This window comes from Monodelphis domestica, chromosome 2 (assembly GCF_027887165.1).
Source record: "Monodelphis domestica isolate mMonDom1 chromosome 2, mMonDom1.pri, whole genome shotgun sequence".
NCBI classification, from domain to species: domain Eukaryota; kingdom Metazoa; phylum Chordata; class Mammalia; order Didelphimorphia; family Didelphidae; genus Monodelphis; species Monodelphis domestica.
Genome location: NC_077228.1, coordinates 93,644,832 through 93,657,301, shown reverse-complemented (window position 1 = coordinate 93,657,301; position 12,470 = coordinate 93,644,832). Strand labels below are relative to the sequence as shown.

The 12,470-nt window shown below is 34.1% G+C and overlaps 1 protein-coding gene across 1 annotated transcript in view; it reads right to left on the bottom strand.

Annotated features, from left to right (window-relative positions):
- CDC73 (cell division cycle 73) overlaps window positions 1–12,470 on the bottom strand; it is a 174,205-nt gene that overhangs the window by 13,171 nt on the left and 148,564 nt on the right. Inside the window, exons 14-15 of the mRNA XM_001367480.4 lie at window positions 7,758–7,919; window positions 6,260–6,360 (exon numbers count right to left, since the gene is read on the bottom strand). Of these exons, the coding sequence (XP_001367517.1) occupies window positions 6,260–6,360; window positions 7,758–7,919 (263 nt within the window). The remainder of the gene's footprint in view (window positions 1–6,259; window positions 6,361–7,757; window positions 7,920–12,470) is intronic.

The window sequence follows — 12,470 nt, the reverse complement described above, 5'->3', positions numbered from 1 at the left end:
GTGCTAGTCACAAGACCCAACTGCCACTCCCAGTTGCCCCTTCTCCCAACAACTGTCAGTCTTGACAATTTCTTCTCTCTTGATATTCCCACTGTTGCTTATTCCAACACAGTGGCAGAAAGTTCAGAACTTGTTCTTTCTTGTTTCCTTTCTACATTGAGGTACTATGGATATAAAAAGAAATGAAAATGCTTGCTGCCTTTAAATAGTTTACATTCTACTGGAGGAGGAAATGGTTAGATAAGGAAGACAATATAAAACAATTTTAAAAAGTAGAGTATGGAAGAAGGGTGATTATCACACAAAGAGCTCTAGAAATTTCTGAGGAAGAGGTTTCTAAGCTAGGGAAATCAGGAAAATATTCATGGAGGGAGTGAAAGAAAAAAAAATCTTATAACAGTGCAGAATCAAGATGCTGGCTTAGTAGCAGCAAAAGCTGAAACTATTCTGACCTGCCATATCAATCTTTAAAAAGCACCTCAAAAAGATAGGAACCAAAACCAAACATCAAGATGGAGTCACAGGCCTCTCCCTCTGAACAAAGCTTAAAAGGTAGGCAGAAAGAGTTGATGGGGGGGAAGAGCCTAAAACAAATCTACACAGACCTCCCACTCCCTACCTATAGCACTGGGATTTATGATTATGTATAGGCTAACTTTGGAACCCTGGGATGGGGGCTTTTCCAATAGAAATGCACCTCAGACACAATCCTTGAGGTCCTGAGCCAGTGCAACAGGTGGAAGGGAGGACCAAAGGCCTATCTGGCTGGGCATCTTCCGGCCTCACTGGCATGAAAGATTAGCTCATCCTGCCTAATCCAGTAAAGCAGCAGAGAGAGAATCAATAAGCCTGCTTCAGTCAAGATTTAGCACCAGGGAACATTAGCTCAACTGGCCTAACCTAATAAACCAACAGAGGAGAGACCTTATAGCCTACAGGCAAAATAAATGAATAAATGAATTAACAAACTAATGAATGAAAAAACAAACAAATAAGTAAATGAAGCAAAATTAAAGGCTATGAAAATGAGTAACCAACAGAAAAAGAAGCTATCAAAAATTTCTACAAGGAAAAAAGACACAAGAGCAGAAGAAACAGAGGATGACAGGATACAAGAAAGTATAAGGAAAACCTAAAAAAACAAAAACAAACAAAAAAAAACAAAAAAAGGAAATTGGGTTCATACTCTGGAAGAAATCAAAAAGGAATTCAGAAATCAAACTAAAAAGGTTTTTAAAAAGGCAAAAAGAAAACAACAGCTTAAAAAGTAAAATTAGTCAACTGGAAAAGGCACAAAAAACAAATGAAGAGAAGAGTTCCTAAAAAACCAGAATTGACCTACTGGAAAAAAGGGGCAAAAAAATCATATGAAGAAAAGACATGAAAAGAAGAATGGAACAAATGGAAAAGGAGGATCAGATGATCAGGAAAGAAATTCAGTCCTTAAAAATTAGAATTAGGCAAATAGAATCAAATGACTTCATGAAACATTAAGAAACAATAAAACAAAAAGTTATATCCCATAAGTGGATAAAGAACTAATACAACAGAAGGGAAGAAAAGGGCAGTGATGAGTAATACTTAATTAAACCATACTCTCATTAGAATTGGTTCAAAGCGAAAAACAGCCAGATCAAGATCAAATCAAGATGGAGGGGAATGCACAGATGATAATCATAACTGTGAATATAAATAGGATGAACTCACCCATAAAATGGAAGAGGATAGCAGAATGGATGAAAAACTAGAATCCTACCATATATGTTGTTTACAAGAAACACATTTGAGACAGGTAGACATACAAAGAGTAAAGGTAAGAGACTAGAGCAAAATATATTGGGCTTCAACTAAGACAAAGAAATAGAGTAGCAATCCTGATCTCAGCAAAAATAGATCTGATTAAAAACATATAAGGAAGGAAATTAAATCTAGGTAAAAGCTGGTGTAGATAATGAGGAAAATCAGTACTCGACATATATGCAACAAATGGTATAGCATCCAGATTTTTAAAGGAGAAACTAAAGAAGCTTAAGGAGGAAATAGACAAGAAACCATATTAATTCAAGACCTCAACCTTCTCCTATCAGAACTAGATGAATCAAATTAAAAAAAAAATTAGAGTGAGTACATATCTGGAGAAAATTGAATAGGGATAAAAAAGGAATATATCTTCTTTTCAGTAGCACATAGTACATATACAAAGAATGATCATCTGCTAGGGCATAAAAACATCACAACCAAATGCAGTAAAAATAAATGCAACATTTTCAGATTATAATGTGAAAAATTATACTTAATAAAGGTCCATGAAGAGGCAAACTGAAAATTAATTGGAAACTAAATAATCTAATTGTTCAAAACTGACGAGTCAAAGGGCAAATCTTAAAAATAATTACTGATTTCATTGAACAAAATGGCAATGAGAAGACAAACTAAAGAGCAAACTAAAAATTCCCAGATAAAGACTAAATTGGAAATCCTAAAAAATCAAAGGAGAAATTAGTAAAATTAAAAGAACTAATGAACTAATAAATAAGATGAGGATTTGGGTCTATGAAAAAAACATTAAGTAATGGTTAATTTGATTTTTTTTAAAAGAAAATCAAATCATGGGTATCAAAAATAAAAAGGGGTGATTTCATTTCTAATGAAGATAAAATTAAGGCAATTACTGAAAGCTATTTTGCCCAATTATATAACAATAAATATGACAATCTAGATGAAATGGATGCATATTTACAAAAATAGAAGTTGCCTAGATTAACAAAAGAGGAAATAAAATACTTAAATGATCCCATCTTAGCAGAAGAAATTAACAAACTATTAATGAACTCCCAAAGAAAACATCTCCAGGGCCACATGGATTCATAACTGAACTCTATAAAACATTTAAGAAACAACTAATTCTAATACTATGTAAACTATCTGACGAAACAGTCACAGAAGGAGTCTTACCAAATTCTTTTAATGACACAAATGTGGTACTGATACCCAAGCCAGGAAGATAAAAAACATAAAAGAAAACTATTGACCACTCTCCTTAACAAACACAGATGCAAAAATCTTAAATAAAATACTAGCAAGTTATCACAAGAATATTTCAGTATAACCAGTAGGATTTATACCAAGAATGCAAGGCTGGTTTAATATTAGGAAAATCATCCTTTTAACAGACCATTATCAATAACCAAACTAATAGTAATCATATGATTATTTCAATAGATGCAGGAAAAAAAGAGGGCAGATGGGTGGCTCAGTGGATTTGGAAAGCCAGGCCTAGAAATGGGAGATCATAGGTTCATGGGCTCGGATACTTCCTACCTTTGTTAACCTGGGCAAGTCACTTAACACCCATCACCTAGTCCCTACTGCTCTTCTGCCTTGGAACCAATACACAGTAATGATTCTAAGACAGAAGGTAAAGGTTTAAAAAAAAAAAATAGATGCAGAAAAAGGCCTATGACAAACTATAATACTCATTCCTATTGGAAACACTAGAAAGCATAGGAATAAAAGGGCCTTTCCTCAAAATAATAAGTAGTATTTATTCAAAACCAGCAGCAAGAATCATCTGCAATGGGGATAAATTGAAGTCTTCTCAAAAAGATTGGGAGTGAAAGGATACCCCATTATAACCACTATTATTTAATATTGTACTAGAAATGTTAGCTATAGCAATTAGAGAAGAAAAAGAAATTGAAGGAATTAAAGAAGGCAGTAAGGAAACTAAATTATCTGTCTTTGCAGAGGATATGATGGTATACTTAGGGAATCCTAGAAAATTAACTAAAAAACTAGTGGAAATAACAACTTTAGCAAAGTTGAAGGATACAAAATAAATCCACATCAATCATCAGCATTTCTTTGCATTTCCAACAAAACTCAGTAACAAGCTTTAGAAAAAGAAACTCCATTTAAAATCACTCTAGACAATATAAAATATTTGGGAATCTCTTTGGCAAGACAAACTCAAATATTATATGAACACAATTACAAACACTTCACACAAATAAAACTAGATCTAAACAACTGGAAAAATATTAATTGCTCATTGGGTAGGATGAGCTACTATAATAAAAATGTCAATCCTACCCTAAACTAATTTACTTAATTTAGTGCCATACGAATCAAACTACCAAAAAAATTTATGAAACTAGAAAAAAATAGTAACAAAATTCATCTAGAAGATCAAAAGATCAAGAATATAAAGGGAATTAATAATAATAATAAAAAAAAAGGGATTGGAGGGTGGCCTAGCAGTACCAGATCTTAAACTGTACTAATAAAGCAGTGATCATCAAAAAAATGTAGTACTGACTAAGATATAGAAGGGTAGATCAATGGAATAGACTAGGGGCAAATGACCTCAGCAAGCTAGTGTTTGATAAACACAAAGATCCCAGCTTTTGGAAGAACTCATTATCTGAAAAAAAACTTCTGGGAAATTTGGAAAAAACAAGGGTGAATATTAGGTCTAGATCAGCATGTCACACCCTATACTAAGATAAGTTCAAAATGGGTATATAACTTAATCATAAAAATGATATTATAAGTAAAGTAAGTGGACATAGATTAGTATACCTGTCAGATCTCTGAAGAGGGGGAAATTTTAAGAACAAATGAGAGAATATTAAAAGATATAAAATGGACAATTTTGATTATATTAAGTTTTAAAAATTTTGCACAAACAAAGGCAATAAAACCAAGATTAGAAGGGAAGCAACATGAGAAAAAAATTTTATAACAAATTTCTCTGATAAAGATCTAATTTCTCAAATAAAGGACTAAGTCAAATTTATAAGAATCCAAATCAGTCCCTAATCAACAAAAGGTCATGGAATATGAATAGGCAGTTTTCAGATGAAGAAATCAAAACTATCAAAAGCTATATGAAAAAATATTCTAAATCCCTGTATTAGAGAAATGCAAATCAAAACAACCCTGAGTTACTACCTCACACCTAGAAGATAACTGGCCAGTATGACAGGAAAGTGAAATGAAAAATATTGGAGGGGAAGTAGCAAAATTGGGACATTAATGCATTGCTGGTGGAGTTGTGAATTAGTTCAACCATTCTGGAAGGCAATTTGTAACTATACTCAAAGTGCTTTAAAAAGAATGCATGCCCTTTGATCCAGCTATACTATTACTGTGTTTGTACTCCAAAGAGATAAAAAAAATATGGATGGACAAAAATACTTATACCTGAGGTTTTTGTAGTGGCAAAAAATTGGAAAATATGGGGTGTGTTGTCCCACATTTGGGGAATAGCTAAATAAACAGTGGTATATGACAGTGATAGAATGTTATTATGCTATAAGGAATGATGAACTGTTTGATTTCTATAAGAACTACAAAGAACTGATGTAAAGTGGCATAAGTAGAACCATGAAAACATTGTACACAGAAACTGTCTCATTGTGGGATGATCAACTGTAATTGACTCAGCAATGCAAAGATCCAGAACAATTCTGAGGGACTAATGAGAAAGAACACTACCCACAACTAGAGAAAAAACTGTGGGAGTGGAAATGCAGAAGAAAACATGATTTATCACTCGTTTATAAGGATATATGATTTGGGGCTTGGGTTTTAAAAGACTACTATGAAAATAAGTTTTGAGAGATAATACATGTATAACCCAGTAGAATTGCTTATCTACTACAGGAAGGGGGAGGGTAGAGGGGAGGGAGACAACCTGAATCATGTAATCATGGGTGGGGAGGGGGGAATAAGAAGAGAAAAGAAAGAAATCTTACAATCACAACAAACTTGCTAAACCTAGATTAATGTTATGGATAAGAAAAGTGAGTTCTTTTTTAGTTTAAAAATTTCCAGCTGTAAAACTTACATGTAACATTTTACAAATTACCAATATAGAAATGAACTGAATTGTCTCAATGGCAAACACTATGAGTACTGAAAGCATAAAAAACAATGTACTCAGTTTGTTGGGTGTATATAAAATCTAGAACAGAGAACTGTCAACATCAAATACTAAGGTCATTTATTGATTTTACTTGGATCTTTCAATCGAATCATGTATTCAATGCCAAACATGTAACTGGAAACATGTCAGGTTTTAGGGATACAAATTAAAAGCCAGACAGCTGTAGTCCTCACATCTATGAACGTACATATGTGTGACAACAAAAACAAAAAATACAATTACTTTTTCTACTGAATTTCTAGGGGGGGAAATTGTCATTCATAAATATTATAAGGGGGAAATAATATCAAAGAAAAATGAGAAACTAACTTTTAGCAAATATGTCAACTGGTGATCCATCGGGTAATAGCCATGGCCAACCTTTGAACTGCCATGCAGGCCCCTGTACAAAAACTGCCACAACACGATCCCTATAAATTGAAAAGGAAAAGACACTCTTTATTAAAGACCTTGAGTTTTAGTTACTGTAAATCCCTAAAGAACCAGTCTCATATTTATTCATGTGATAGAATCTGCTGTCAACACTACTGAGAGGCAAACAGAGCACATTAGCATAATTTCTCTTTATAATGACACTGTTATAGCACATTAATGACTGCTATACCACCAGTGCATCTGCTTTTTTGCAGTTATATGTCTTTTCAGCATAAATACACATAAAGCTATTTTTATGTGTGATCCTTCTGGCCTTTTATGCCTATTCTTTTGCTAACTGCAAACTGATCTTAAATTTCACACATTTTTTGATTGTTACCAGAATTAACTGACATTAATACATTACCCTTTAATTTTTAAAAACTCTATGTCCATTCAAAAAAAAAAGGAAAGAAAATATTATAGTATTATAAAACAGATGCTGAAAATATTGAAGAGAAAGTCTTATAATGCTAAATAAATGTGAGATAAAGTTTATTTTTTAAACACAGTGGATACATTTGTAATCTCCACTTTCATTCTAGTGGTTGCAACAACTGCCCTGCTAGTGCAATACTCAATGGTGATATTAAAGAGAAATAAGGTGAATGTACTATTTAACTACTTGCTTCACAGTGAGATTACAGATCTCAAGCTAAAAAGGATCTTAGAAGCAAAGTAGTTCTAAATACTGGTTTTACATAGAAGGAAACTACAGTTTGAGAAAGTCAAGTAACTTGCCCAAGATAACATCAGTTATAAGAGCAAGCTCAATATTTAAATCAGGTTCCTCTAAAAATTGTTGGTACTCATTCAATTGTACAATATTATTATACTTAACACTAAATTACAGAGCGTAAGAGTGTGTGTATGTGTGTGTAATTCTATTTAAACAGTTTAAAAGTATGTTCTTATCCTATGTAAAAGAAGTATTACAGGTCATAAAAGATTTAAATGTCTCAAATAATTTAAGTAAATTAACACATTTAATTCTGCTTTGCCAAAAGAAGTTAATGACCATATTGAAGTACATATAATTGGTAGAAATATCCAAATAAATACTTTTTTTAAAAGTGTATGTTCGTTCATGCATGCATATGTATAATTATTTATTTATACAAATTATTTATATTCATTGAGCTTTCAGAAAGACAAGTGTCCTATAAGTAAAAGCTAATATAATCTTATTTTTTCCAATTTAAATAAGAATATTTAATATATAATTAAAAACAAACTACTCTTTTTCTAAGTTAAAACAGATTTAGATTTCAAAAGACAAAAATTGGTTATACTGTGAAACTATGATGATGAAACTTGAGAGGATCTGAATTTAACAACAAATTGAAGATTTAAAAAAAAAAATTAATGAAATATTTTAAATTGTATGTCTTACCAGTCTTGAGGCATAAGTTTGAGGGGCTGATCTACTACCCGATAGGGGACTGTCACACTTATAGCAGTGCCCCCGGGCTGCATCTGATCTTTCCGTCTCTGGATGAGTGTTTCATTTTCTCTCTGGCAGCCTTGTTTTTTCTTCTCATCTGATGGAACAAATCTTCCAGAAAACAAAAATCAAAGAAGAGATCAGTATCATAAAATATCAGAGTTGGAATGGACTTCATAGGCCATCTAATCTAAGTCATAATCAAATACTATTATTTTAATTCCCACAGTTTCATAACAGATTTTAAATAATACTAATTTTCAAAGACTGGTCAAATTTGAGCATTAAAGTCAAAAGAAAACTTTTATTGTAGAAAATGTATAAAGTTTAACCTGGTAAAATTCTCCTTACTTTATATGTACAAAAATTATTAATGCTTAAGAATAAGACATGAGGGGGCAGCTGGCTAGCTAAGTGGATTGAGAGCCAGGCCTAGAGATGGGAGGTCATAGGTTCAAATCTGGCTTCAGATACTTCTCAGTGTGACCCTGGGCAAGTCACTTGACCTTCATTGCCTAGCCCTTACTATTCTTCTGTCTTGGAGCCATACACAATACACAGTATTGGCTCCAAGACAGAAGGTAAGGGTTTAAAAAAAAAAGAATAAGACATGTCTATGTTTTTAAACAGTACTTACCATTCTGAAGGATATAATACTAAAAACTGCTAATATCACTTGGGAATTTTGAAAGGTAACATTTAATTGTTTTTCATATTCACATTATCATATCGTCTCTGCTTTAATTAGCCACCCCTATTCAAACCTATTACTTCAACATTCACCAAGTGCTTCAAAGAAGTATTACTAGTGCCATGTAAGTATTTATATTATATTACTCACTAACAAACTTAACTTACAATGGTACCCTGACAAAAGTGAGGGACCTGGAGGAGGGAGAGTGAAAAAGCACATATTAAATCTAAGGGAATATACTCAAGGGAAATTGTCCTTATGTTTGCTCTCATTACTATTTAAAAAAAAAAAAGCTCACCAATCTTATAAACTGTTAATGCTGTGGTCAGAAAAATGCTTAATGATGATGAGTCACTAAATGTCAGTTATCCCTTTCCTAAGTGTCCCATACTTATTCTTCATGCAAGGTAAACAATATACATGTTCATAGAAATAAAGAATGTTTACAACATAACTAATCTATCTCAAACCTCTTTAATTCCACGGGCACTTAGGTTATCTTACTATTTTACTTAGGACTTATGATCATTTCAGTATGAGCTTCTCTTTCCTAAGTGTCTTGTACTTATTCTATATTAAGGTAAATAATATACCTGTTAACAGAAGTAAAGAATGCTTACATCATAACTAATCTATCTCAAACCTCTTTAATTCCTTGGGAACTTGGGTTGTCTTACTATTTTACTATGGACTTATGATCACTTTGGTTACAAGCTTTATTTAGGCATATATACAATTCCTGTAGGCATTATACTTAGCATAAAAAGCCAAAACAATCCATACATTTTATGAATTATTAGTTTACATTAAAGCCAATATAATTTAACAAATACTTAAGTATCCATTATGTATAATGTTCTGTGCTAAAGCACTATATGATACCAAAACAGAGCCCTCAATAAGTTTATAGGACAGCACTCAAAGAATAGGTGGGTTTATAAAGTAGTCTCTTATTTTTAAAGATCTAAATCTCCCTATAAACATCTTAGAAATAAACATGCGAAAGAAAACTATATTAATGCTGGGAAAGAAAAATATTATAAGAGCTATGTTTTAGAAAAAATGTTATTTAAAATTATCTATAGCCTTGAAATTTCATAATTATTAATACTTCAAATTGATATGTAATTCAACAGAAGCCTCTGAAGCAAAAGTCCACCAATAAAATATTATTCAATAAACAGAGCCAAAAAGCATCCAGACCAAGAGAAAAAATGTTATCAGTCTAGAAGATATACATTTTCTAGATTCTTTATTCCTAAATAGTATTTCTGCCAAACAATGCCTTCTCATGAAGGTGATAATCTAAAACTGCTGTCTCAATGTCAGTCTCTTAACTCCACCCCCCCCCACCCACATGCAAGCACACATACACACAGAGAATAATAAGGGCACCAGTGATAGAGAGGATAAGTAAACAATACTCATTCTTCAGGAGGAGCTATCTATGTAGCCCGAATCATCCTTTTCTCTTCAATACTCTCTTCTCTCTTGGGTTTTGGGAGCACTGCTCTCTCCTGTTTCTCTTCCTACCTGTCTAATTACTCCTTTCTCCTTTGCTGTACTATCATTCAAGTCATGCACACTAACCATGGGTCAAGGCCCTTCTTTTCTTTATCCTATTCCCTTTGTGATCTTATCAGGTCCCAAGGTATTAATTGTCATCTCTATGCAGATGAGTCTCAGATCTAATTGTTCAGTCCTAATCTCTCTCCCAACCTCTGGTCTTGCATATCCAACTAGGTATTTTGAAATGGATGTCCTGTAGCTATCTCAAATTCAACCTGTCCAAACCTGAATTCATTATCTTTCTCACCAAACCTTCACTTCTCTTGCAGACTTTCCTACTACTGTCAAAAGACACACATTCCTCAGTCACAAAGCCTTAAAATTAGATGTCATCCTCAACTCCTTATCTCTCATCTCCCATACCAAATCAATTCCTATCATTTCTACCTTGACAACATCTTTCCAGTATGCTCTCTTCTCTCCTCTGACACTCCACTACCCCAGGTACAGGCCCTCATCCCTTCATTCCTGGACCACTGCAATAGCCTATTGTTTAATTTCCCTGCCTCATCTTTCCCTACTCAAAGTCAAATTGATTTTCCAAAAGTACAGAGCTCACCATATTCATCAAATAAGTTCAATAAACTCCAGTGTTGCCCTATTACCTTTCAGATCAAAAAGGAAATCACTTTTTGACTTGTAAAGTCCTTCATAATCTGGTCCATTTCTCTTTTTCTGGATTTCTTACAGTTACTCCACTCCATCTACTCTGCAATACAGTGACACAGCTTTGCTCTTTCTTCCTTGCATACAATGCTCCAACTCTCAGCACTAAGCATTTTCACTGGCTATCCCACAAAAGTAGGGCTCTCTTCCATTACCCCTCAAATATCAGCTATAACCTACATTCTGCAAGAAGTCATTACCAGCCCTTCATTGCAGTGCCTTCTCTTTAGAGACTACTACCTCTGCTTGTGCATAGTTGTATGCATGCTATCTCCGTCAAGGTGAATTCCTTAATAGGTGGGCCAGGAGCTTTTCTGGTCTTTCTTTAATTCCCTAGAGCTTAGCATAGTGTCTTAATGGATGGAATCAACTAAGGAAATAAAAATTAACATGACATGCAGCTGCTTCACTCCTAAGAAGTCAAAGCCAAACTAACTCTTAACAATGGGTGCCATGGTTTTGCTATTTCTACAACTGCAGTTCTTGAAGCATCTTGTTACAATAAATGTCTCTTCCTGTGGCTAGATGTACCTGATGGAAAGGTCAAATCAAGTAAAGTAACCACTCCTCTCAGAAACAACAGAAAAAATTCAGCCAATTTTGTTTAATAGAATACTTTAACATAAAGTCTTAAAGTAATCTAACTTTCATTGCTTTCCTATGTGACTGATGAGTCACAGGTGGGAACTGAACCCAAGTATTCTGGCTCCAGATCCAGGAAAACTAGTACCTCTGACAAGACAGCTTGCAGAGTAATTTCCTCTTATGGCATTCATCTGCCACTCAGCTCTCACCTATGGCTCTAAGAAGCATGTGCTGCTGCCACATCCCAGGAAACCATCTCAACAGGCAGGCTAAACCAGGTTAAGGATAACCCACAGACCTTAAACCCATCCAGTGAGTTAAGGGGATGTCTACCCCAAGCAAATGAAGACTTTCCCTGGTTTAAGGGGCAGATGAGAACAATGTATTCCATTGGCCATGAAGGTGGTAGAAATGAGTGATGTATAGTGCTTAGAGCTTGGTTAGACATTGAAGAAATCAAGGTCAACCACTGCAACCCAAACCATCACCAGATACCTTGACTTTTGTCTTGCCCCTGGACTTCAATGATTCTGGAAGAGAAAGTAAGGCCCACAACTCTGTCTCACTTAAATCCTATCTATGCAGAAATCAAAAGGCATCTTTGAATATGAGTTTGAGGAAATAATGCTTAGGCGAATGACCTAGGCCTTTCTCCTTAAGTCAGTCTTTAATCATTCACCACAAGATCCTTCCAAGCAAAACTCTTAGTGTTCAGAGAGACCCTCCAGTTCAGCTCAGGAAGCTGACCCAAGTTCAGCCACGGAGAGAGAGAACAGCTTTCAATTCAGCTCCAAGGCTGAACTAACTCCAGAGCCCTCTAGCTCCTTCCTTTTAAAGAAAATTTTCTCCTATGTCACCTCCCCTAAATTTTTACGTCTACCAATCACAGTAGATGTTTTCCAAAGGACTGACCATTCTTAATTCACACCTGAGTAGATTAATCTTTTCCTTTGCAAGCTGCCTGATTAATTTGATCTTCATAGGTACTTAGCACCCCTTTGTATTAGATCTAAAGTATGGCTAAGTATGGGTGGAGTAATGTTAGAGTTCCCACCTACTTTCCTGACCAAAGTCCCTTCATTGTTTTAAAATGGGGAAAGATCCTAACCAAATGTTCTAAGGTAGAGTCTGAAAATTTTGAAGATTCA